Source organism: Heloderma suspectum, chromosome 15 (assembly GCF_057233095.1).
Source record: "Heloderma suspectum isolate Gila_16-S chromosome 15, 16-S_ref, whole genome shotgun sequence".
NCBI lineage: Eukaryota > Metazoa > Chordata > Lepidosauria > Squamata > Helodermatidae > Heloderma > Heloderma suspectum.
In genome coordinates, this window is record NC_139472.1 from 3,699,729 (window position 1) to 3,710,076 (window position 10,348).

A 10,348-nucleotide genomic window follows, 5' to 3' on the forward strand; every position below is an offset into this window, starting at 1 on the left:
CTGACTATAAAACTGTGGGAATGTACAAGAATTTAGTTTCTGTTCACAAATAATCAGACTTTGCCCCGTTCGCAGCACTGAATGAGAACATTTCCCCCCCAAAGCACACCCATTTCTGAATATGAGATCACGTTTGGAAAAAGCACTTTAAAATATGTGCATTTTTCAAAACATAGGCATTTCCATGCTGTAGTCAATGGGGGGAAAGTGCTCACTTTCAAAACCCATGCACAGAAAGGTGTACTCCCCATTCGGACGAAATTAAAAACAAACAAAAAACAGGTCACAAATGAGAATGGGAGTGAGGTGAACCAAGCTTTGAAGTGGAGTTCAGAGAACCTTTTGGTTCTCCCATCCATAATAAAACGTTTTTAAAAATTATCATCATCATCATACATTTATATCCTGCTCTTTTCCCTCTTGAGAGGAGCCCAAGGAAGCTTACCTGGTCCTCCTCTGCTCCATTTTATCCTCAGAGACCCTGTGAAGTAGGTCAGGTTGAGAGTCAGGGACTGGCCCAAAGTCCCCCAGTGAGCTTCATGGCAAAGTGGGGACTCGAACCCGGATCTCCCAAGTCCCAGCCCAGTACTATAACCACCACACCACACTGGCTCATGATGCACAAAGCAATACCTTTTCCTGAAGTTTGTCACTGATGTTGGGGGACATCATTGGGTTGGGGGGGGGGTTGCAGGCCATCGAACTCCCCACTACCAAGGTCCTGTTTTGCAACAAAGAAAAAAACACAGAATCACATCACGGTCCCAGGAACCCCTTTGAAATCCCAAACCAAATACCTCCACTGAGTCATTCAGGTGGGAATGAAAAACTAAAACGGATCTTGCTAAGCCCTCTCTCTCTGTTCTCCTCCAACCTGACACCCTCCTGGACCTGCTGGACTACAGGTCCCATCATCCCCAGCCACAGCAGTGGGAGGCAATGGGAGTCATAGTCCGGCATGTCTGGAAAGATGCTGGGATGGGGGAAAAAAATACTAAAGTCCCAGTCCAACACTTTAACCATTACACCACACTGTTTCTTTCAAGAAGAAAGGATGCTGTAGCAGGCCGTGCCAGCCCTGGTGATACTGACGTGGGGTCTCTTTCTTGCTGCCCCCATCACTTGCTGCTCCCTGGGGAGGCATTGGGGTGGTGGTGGCTGAAGTGTGGGGCTCTAAGGTACAACTCTAGCTGCATTACTGAGGCCTATTCCAGCTGCTATAGATGGAAGGAACTCATCATATTTGGATGCAGGACGGAATGTTCTTTCCCCCACTTTTTCCATTCAGCTACCAGGCACATGATGGGGATGAAAGAGTTTGTACAGATAATATTTACTAGTCCTATGTCAGAAGTTTAACATCATGAAAACATTGTTTTAGTAAGGGCTGTAATTACTGTTGAGACTTTTCCCACTGAAGAGGACCAGTTGGATCAAAATGGGTTTGGGACAGAGGCGCTGTATATTTGTGCAGCCTTTTGATCTGTAAATCAGTGTTGTGACCATGTTCATGTGAAATACTGATGGACTGAGAATCAGTTGTTTTGAATTCTGTGTCAAATATCGGTATTCATCTTAAAATGGTGTCCTATTTTTTACGCACATCATTTCCCTTAAACCTGTTCTGTTTTGTTGTTTGTTTGTGGTTAAGGACAGAATGGTTTCACTGGTGTTTACTGAGGCCCAATGTCAGACTTTGTCCAACCCACCCCCCCAGTGGTCCTCTTACTTTGTACCTTGGCTATACAAGGTAATTTCCTTGCAATCCATTGTCAGGACATTATTTTCCCCTCAGGTCCTGGGAACCTCTTGGAGAAGAGGGAAAAATACCCACAAAGAATTTCCAACCCAGGGGGCGGGGGGAGGCGGGCGTAATCTCCGTGCCCGGTATCAGCGGAGAGGGCAGGCGGCATGAAATCACTGACTTGTGACTCGGGTGTCTCCAGTGGAGCAGGCTAATGACACCTAATAAAGGGAATCTTCTTCCAACGGCGCTGCATGCCATCGCAGAGACTGGAATGCACCCCAGATAATTCCACTGATAACCTAAGGCAGAGGAGCCTCGTGCCCAAAGGGTATATAAGACCGGCTGGGAGAAGGGGAGAGACGCAGGGCAAGAAGAGAAGGCAAGAGAAGACCAGAGACGTCATCTCCAGGGGAAAAGAACCCTCCTCTGCGACCGAGCGTGCATCCCGACAGCATGGACACTAAGGGGTCATTTTTCGCCAGCTTCTCCTTTCTGCTGCTTCTCTGCTTCCAGCACCCTGCTGCCCACCCCATTGATAGCCTCAGCCCTGCCAAGGAGTTAGCCAGCATGGAGGTAAGGGATTCGAAGTTCCTTTGTAAACCTAGACCTAAGATTAATAACCATGCAAGTCTGGTTAGGGAATTGACTACTGTTGCATGAAGACTGGGCAAATTCATGGCAGGCGGCTCTTTTGGGAGACGGCTTGCTTCCCTGTCCCGCTTCTTCCCTTCTCATAGCAATTTCCTTTTGTTTCATGCCTTTTTTAGATTGTAAGCCTGTGGGCAGGGACGGTCTTCTTTTTATCGATTACTCATAAACCCCTCTGAAGAGCAGGGTAACAACACTTCAAACAAACAAACAAACAAACAAACAAAGGAAATCCCAGGTTCAGAAGCAGTCTATCTCAGAAGGGGAGAAGCAACAAGGGAGGGAACCTGCCTTCATGGCTTTCTTATGGGCTTCCTGTGGGCCTTTGTCTGCCCACTGTTGGAAACAGGATGCTGGAACAGACTGACATTTGGCGTGATCCAGCAGGGCTCTTCTTAGCGATGGTTAGTTGGTCGGTCTTATCCTTCCTCATACACCACATTATTAGTGTTTGTGGCAGCTATGTTTTGGGCAGCATCTTCATTTCGTATGTCAAACGTTTTTTGGGTTGCCGGTGGGACGTGGTGGCCACAGCATCTCCTGCCACCTTCCTTGGGGCAAAGGGCTGAGTTCCCTACCGGAAGAGCTGGGAATGTTGCAGCCTAGTTCTGCTCCTGGGAGTTGAAAGCATTGGGCATGAATAGGGAGAAACGTCTGGGTGGAGATGCTGCAATCGCGCTCTCTCTCTCTCTCTCTCTCTCACACACACACACACACACACACACCTATGAGCAGGATGGCCATGGACCTTATTAAGGGAAGTGAAAACTACAACAAACTGTTGCAGTACTGAGCGCTCCCTGTTGAAGTTTTCAGCTATTCTATTTCCAGCTATTTCTAGTCCATTGAGCATGCTCCTTGGGCTGTTTTTTTTGGGGGGGGGGGTGTTGATTTTTTCCCCTAAAAATCTTTTATACTGCTGCTGCCTTCTTCTTCTTCTGCATGGATGTTGTTACTGCTTTGGCCACTTAAATGCCAGCTCTCGGAGAATTGAGGTTGCTATTATTAGGAAAAATTGGACCTCATGATTTGGCTTAATTCTTTAGTTCTCACCCCCAAATGAACTAAGCTTAAGGCTGCACCTACACTGAACTCAATAGGGCTTGCTTCTCATGATAGGATTGCAGCGTTAGTTTATGTAGCTGCATTTCTGCATATTCATCCTCTCTTACATCTGCCTCTTTATTTCTTTGTTTCTTTGTTTCTTTCTTTCTTTCTTTCTTTCTTTCCTTCCTTCCTTCCTTCCTTCCTTCCTTCCTTCCTTCTATTTATTTGTTATTCTTTATTTAAAGCATTTATATTATGTGCCGCTTTTCGGCTGTGAGGTCAGCTTATTGTGATACGAAACTGCTATTTAGTATTAATTATGATGTATTACTATTTTTTATTTCAAATCATTTATATTCTGCCTCCCCATTAAAAATTGCTTAAGGAAAAGTTTACAAGAACTTTAAAACAAATACCAGGATTTCAAAAGATAAGAATGTCCAGATTCAAAGGGCAGTATCCAATATTAGCTCTACTTCGAGTAGACCCATTCATTTCAGTAGGACTACCACTGGAAGCTACCAAAGGCACGAGCTGGAGAGCAGATAAAATAGATGATTCAAGGGAACGACAGAATAACTCTAGAATTCTGGGACATACTATGTATTCGCTTTCCATTCCAGGCACTTCTGGAGAGGCTTGAGGAAAAAGTCTCCCTGATGGAAGATCTGCAGAACAGTCCTGACTTCGAGGAACCTGAAACCCAGAGAGGGAGTCTGGTCGAGTTTTCTGACAACGGCGATGAACAGCAACTGCCTGAGCCCAGGGTTGATTCTGACCCTCTCTTCTCCAGCAGGAGCAATTTGCTTAAGCGCATGCGTGGCCTTCAGGCTGCAAAGAGCCTGCGAGAATCTGGCTGTTTCGGGAGGAGACTGGACAGGATTGGGTCCGTGAGCAGCATGGGATGCAAAGGTGAGCCCCTCTTCGTGTCATCTGGTCTGCAGAAGGCCCCCCTATGAAGGCGACAGAGCAGGGTTTTCCCCAAATGCCTGATATAACAGATGCAGCCTTGTTTTTAATTCCCCCCCCTGAATTGCCACTGAAGGCACATTTCACTCTTGCTTCCCTGCAAAAGGATCCCCATGGGGGAAAGACAAAAGGATCCACACCCAATGGAGTCTACCCCTTCCAACGGATGGGGAGCAAGGGGTCCTAGAGCAGGGTGTGGAACCCCTTTCAGCCCAAGGGTCAAATTCCACACCAGAGAAGCTCTTGGGGGCTGCACTCCAGTGGTGGGTGAGGCCAAAGGGAAAAGGGAAAAGGGGCAGGGCAAAAAAATACAGCTCTTACTGCCAGCAAATAAGCCGCAGGAGATGCATTTCAACCTTTTAGAATGGGGGGAAACACCATAGCAAAGTCAGGAAACCATCAAACAGTCGGCGGTTGGGAGAAAAGGGGCAGGGCCAGAGGAAGAGGGCATGGCTACCTGAGAAACTGCAGGCCTGAGGTTCAACATCCGTGATCTAAGCTTACCAGAAAGCTGCAAATCTTACTGGAGTCTATCCAGTCTATGAAACTGCTAAGCTCAGCAAGAAGAGACTCTCAAGGCTAGTGCCTCCTCTAATTAGAGTCTCTAAGACTCTAGGAAGTCTAATTAGAAGGTCTAAGTCTAATTAGAAAGTCTACGGTCTAAGTCTAAGGTCTAAGTCTAGACCTAAGGTCTAAGGTCTAAGTTTAGGTCTAAGTCTAATCAGAAGTCTAATTAGAGTCTCTAAGAAGAGACTCTCAAGACCAGTGCTGCCTCTAATTCTGCTCTCTTTTTCCCCATTTATTTGCTCCCAGGATCAAGAAGGCATTAAAAACCAGCTTCCTGTCACCCGCTCCCCAAAAGGATTCTAACTTTTGACGGCATGTGGCTTTCCGAAGATGCTCCAATCAACCAGTGCTTTCTCGAAATCTCTGGAATGGACGGAATGTCCCGCCTATTTATTTATTTATTAATTTATTTATTACTTGACCTCTTTGTTTGTTTGGGTTTGCTTCCCCCCCCCTTTCTTTCTAAAAAACTTTCTTACTCTCAAGCGCAGATACCATTGCTTGAAATAATAATAATAATAATAATAATAATAATAATAATAATAATAATAAACAGAAACACCTTAGCTCTTTTCCTCGTGTTGAATTTACTCTCGCCACTTTATCTCCCTTTGCTTCATGTTCCGTTGGATGACAAAGAAACCTGTTCATTCTTTTCTTGACCCATTTTCAAAGAGAAGGGTAATTTACATAGCCACACTCCATCAGCCAGCCCGCACAAGCTCCTAGTCCACATTTCAACATTTCTCCGGGGCATGGTGGCCAGCAGCCTCGACTAGCATGGAAACAAAGTGTTAGGGTAGGGGATAGATTTTACTCAGCTTGCACAAAAACAATTAAGATCATGTTTATATGCCCCCAGTTTAAATAGAGCCTTATACTAAATCAGACCCTTGGTCCATATCACTCAGTATTGTGTATACTGACTGGCAGGGGCTCTCCGAGGTTTAAGCCCAACCTGAAGATGCTGGGGATTGAACCTGGGACCTCTTACATGCAAAGCAGGTGCTCTGCCATTGAGACATAGCCAGTTAAGATCCTAGTCCTCATGGGTCTGAATAAAGGGTATATTTAAATAGGAATGAAAGAAGCTGCATGAGTCTGAGTCCACTTAGCTCAGTATTGTCTACAGCATGGGTCTTGAACCTGTTTCATCCTGAGGGCTGAATTCCATTTCAGAGAAACTCTTGGGGGCTGCATTCTAGTGGCGGGTGGGGCAGGAGGGTTCAGGGGCAAAAACGCCAGCATGTTTTAGCTCAAAACTCTTATTGCCAGTATTTCAACCTTTTAGAACAGGAAAAAACAACAACACAAAAGGTGGGACAGTCAGTGGTTGGGGGGGCCAGAGGAAAGGGGGTGGGGCCAGAGGAAAGGGCGTGGCCATCTGGGGAATGCTGGAGGGTCAGATTGATAACCCAGGTACTACACCCCTGATTTACATTGACTGGCAGCGGCTCTCCAGGGTTTCAGGCAGGGGTCTTTTCCAGACCTACCTGGAGATGCCACAGGGGATCAAACCTGGGACCTCCTGCATGCACAGCAGGAGCTCTTCCTCTGGCTGAGCGAGAACCCTTGCTCACACGCTTGCTAAGTTCACATTGATGGGCAGAGCTGGATTTTCATGATTTTAGCTGGGGAATGCAGGGTGTAAAATATTGTATCTGGCAAGGTAAAACCTAACACTGTTGCCTAACATTTCATCAAGAAGACTTAGAATTTTAGTCCAAAGAGATGTTCACACCTGAGATTTTAAAAACGGGAAAAGGTGCTCATGTCACAATTGTGATTTGCCAGATGGCATGGATCATCACTGCAATTCATAAAAGCAACTTAAATGTACAGGCCAGGCAATCCCATCCATCGGCCTTCTCCAATCTGGTGTCATCCAGATGTTTTGGACTTCGTTTCATTTCATTTACTATATTTCTATACTGCCCAATAGCCAAAGCTCTCTGGGTGGCTTACAAAAATTAAAACCCTAAAAACACAATACAATATTAATATTACAAAAATTAAAACCCTAAAAACACAGTACAGTAGCATAATACAAAACCATTTGCATAGAAAAATTATCTAACTATTTTGCACGGGACTAATTAAAAATCTTATCATATGCTGTCAAATGCTTGGGAGTAGAGGAAAGTCTTAACCTGGCATGGAAAGGATGACAATGTTGGCACCTGAGGGTCCTCACTGGGGAGAGTCTTCCCTAATTTGTGGGGGCCACCACTGAGAAGGCCCTTGCCCTTGTTGCTGTCCTCCAAACCTCCCTTGGAAGAGACGCTCAGAGGGCCTCAAATGATGAGTGTAGTGTATGGGTAGGTTCATACCGGGAGAGATGCTTCACTGGGAGCCAGTGTGGTGTAGTGGTGAGAGAGTCGGACTGGGAGCTGGGAGATCCGGGTTCTAGTCCCCACTCGGCCATGAAGCTCACTGGGTGACTTTGGGCCAGTCACTGACTCTCAGCCCAACCCACCTCACAGGGTTGTTGTTGTGAGGATAAAATGAAGAGGAGAAGGCTAAAGTAAGCCACCTTGGGTTCCTTGCAAGAGGCAAAAGGCGGGATATAAATGCAACAAATAAATAAATAAACTCCTATCATCCCCAGCCACCATGGCCAAAGGCCAAGAATGCTGGGAGTTGTCATCCAAAATGTCTGGAGGGCACCAGGTTGGGGAAGACTGCCCATGAATCATGCCATAGAGAGGGGGCACTGCCACAACTCACACCAGCGAGTGCCCCTAGCTAATTCAGACAGGCCCCCATGGCTTGCCAGCAGCTGGAATTTGAATTGAGGACTCTAACCCAAATCTAATCACTCAACTCGTTGCTTTGCAGTAATGCACCCTGTGCGAAAACTGGGATTCTGTTCTGTGCACATGCACGCTTACACGCACGCGCACACACACTTTTCACATACGACATTACTTCTATATATTATACAGAACTGGTCTTTTGCAAAATTCTTTCCTTTCTTTATCAGGTTTGTTGCCCTCACATCAACCCCTGCAAGGTACATTGCAGTTCCCATTTTACAAGTGGGGAAAACTGAGCCCCAATGAGTCTAAAGCGGAGACAGACTTTGAAGCAGTGTGAGAGCCAGGCAGTGTAGTGGTTAGAGTGCTGGATTGGGACTCGGGAGATCCAGGTTCTAGTCTCCATTCGGCCATGAAGCTCACTGGGTGACCTTGGGCCAGTCACTGACTCTCAGCCTACCCTACCTCACAGGGTTGTTGTGAGAATGAAATGGAAAGGAGGAGGGCTATGTAAGCCACCTTGAGTTCCTCACAAGAGGAAAAAGGCAGGATATAAACATCATAATCATAAATATAAAACCCATAATTTCCCTTCCTGATCCACGTTTTCAGAGGATGCAGCACTCAAGCTAGAAACCTTGAGGGAGCCTAGTCTATAAAAGAAGCAGCAAATTCAGCTAGCAGAATGACCTTGAACCATTTGAGGGGAAGGCCGCTGTTGAATGCTCCTCTATAGAAAATACATGCACTTCCCCACAAGTAGAAATCTAGCAGGATATGAATGTAAAAACAAACGAACAAATAAATAAATGGCCTTGACGTTGCCCGTCCACAACAGACTAAGGGCAAAATCCAACATAAGTCCTACTTAGAGCAGACTCATTGAAATAAATGGAACTTAACTTAGTCATAATGAACGTAAGTCCTATTCATTTCAATGGGTTTACTCTAAGTAGGACTTATGTTAAATTTCGCTATAAGCGAGGCACAAAGGTCACCTGGTCAGTGATCCACGCGATGGTGAGATGTAGTGCCTTTCTATTCAAATTATTCCTAAATTTGCATCTATACATATGCATTAGCACAACCTTCCCCACATGGGGCCCTCCAGATGTGTTGGACTACAAATCCCATCATTCTCAGCCAGCATGACATCTGGAGGGCATCAGGTTGAGGAAAGCTGTACTCGCATATACAAATTTAACCCAAATCAGTGTCCTCTTTTTGTCCTGTTCTTGGGCGATGTATTTCCTCTTTGGGGGCGATCCATAGGTGGCCACCCTTCATCCATCTTTGTGACTTGCATGGAGTATGACACCCCCAGACTGGCTGGGCCATGTATACATGAGAATTGGATTCTGCAAAGTAGCCTGGCCAGCATTCGGAGCCCAAACACTCAACTACGGCAGCTCTGATCTAAGGTAGGGCTGCCCTAAGGTCCCAGTCAAGATCTAACATGTTATGCTCTCTAACCGTTGGAGCACACAGCCCAACAAAATGAACATTGTCCACAGACCGGCTCACAGGCTTCCTCGTGGTCCAAATCACGACATACACAATTTCCTTGGAGGAAGGGACACTGAGGGAGAAACCGACACCTTGTCTGAACCTCCGTGATGGGGCCCGTCTCCAGTAGAGAATAGCAGCAGCGAGAAACGGCCAAGTTGAGCAATTTATGAATGAGCCAAACCTTGCAGAAAAAGGTCTGCATTCAAAAATATATGCAAGTTTGTCTTTGAGAGGGCAAGGCGTGTCAGCATCATTTTATAGAGCCATAGCGTGGCTTTTATCAACAACCTCATTATTATAATAACCTCATTATTATCAACAACCTCAGATACGCAGATGATACCACCCTAATGGCAGAAAGCGAAGAGGATCTAAAGAGCCTCTTGTTGAGGGTGAAAGTGGAGAGTGCAAAAGCTGGTTTGAAACTCAACATTAAAAAAATGAAGATCATGGCATCTGGCCCCATCACTTCCTGGCATATAGAAGGGGAAGAAATGGAAGCAGTGGCAGATGTTACTTTCTTGGGCTCCAAGATCACCGCAGACGGTGACTGTCGCCATGAAATTAAAAGACGCTTGCTCCCTGGGAGGAAAGCTATGGCAAACCTAGACAGCATAGTCAGAAGCAGAGACATCACCTTGCCGACAAAGGTCCGCATAATCAGAGCTATGGTTTTCCCAGTAGCGACGTATGGCTGTGAGAGCTGGACTATAAGGAAGGCTGAGCGCCGAAGAATTGATGCTTTCGAACTGTGGTGCTGGAGAAGACTCTTACGAGTCCCCCGGACTGCAAGGAGGTCAAATCAGTCCATCCTAAAGGAAATCAACCCTGAGTGCTCATTGGAAGGACAGATCCTGAAGCTGAAGCTCAAATATTTTGGCCACCTAATGCGAAGAGAAAACTCCCTGGAAAAGACCCTGATGCTGGGAAGGACTGAAGGCAAAAGGAGAAGGGGACGGCAGAGGATGAGATGGCTAGATAGCATCACCGATGCAATGAATATGGACTTGAGCACGCTCCGGGAGAGAGCGCAGGACAGGAAGGCCTGGCGTGCTGTGGTCCGTGGGGTCACGAAGAGTCGGACACGACTGAACGACTGAACAAC

At 46.2% G+C, this 10,348-nt stretch overlaps 1 protein-coding gene across 1 annotated transcript; it reads left to right on the plus strand.

The window, feature by feature from the left end:
• The first annotated feature begins 2,111 nt into the window (after nucleotides 1-2,111).
• LOC146335204 (natriuretic peptides A-like) lies at nucleotides 2,112-5,543 on the plus strand. The gene is made up of 3 exons (XM_084822403.1): nucleotides 2,112-2,320; nucleotides 4,066-4,354; nucleotides 5,225-5,543. Exons 1-3 carry the CDS (start codon nucleotides 2,201-2,203, stop codon nucleotides 5,239-5,241), a joined length of 426 nt encoding a protein of 141 aa, XP_084678529.1. The 5' UTR covers nucleotides 2,112-2,200; the 3' UTR covers nucleotides 5,242-5,543.
• The last annotated feature ends 4,805 nt before the right edge of the window (nucleotides 5,544-10,348 follow it).

Coding starts and splice junctions, on each gene's coding strand:
- LOC146335204 (XM_084822403.1), top strand. CDS start 2,201: ATGGACACTAAGGGGTCATTTTTCGCCAGCTTCTCCTTTCTGCTGCTT. Junction 2,321..4,065: donor AGGAGTTAGCCAGCATGGAG/GTAAGGGATTCG, acceptor TTTCCATTCCAG/GCACTTCTGGAGAGGCTTGA.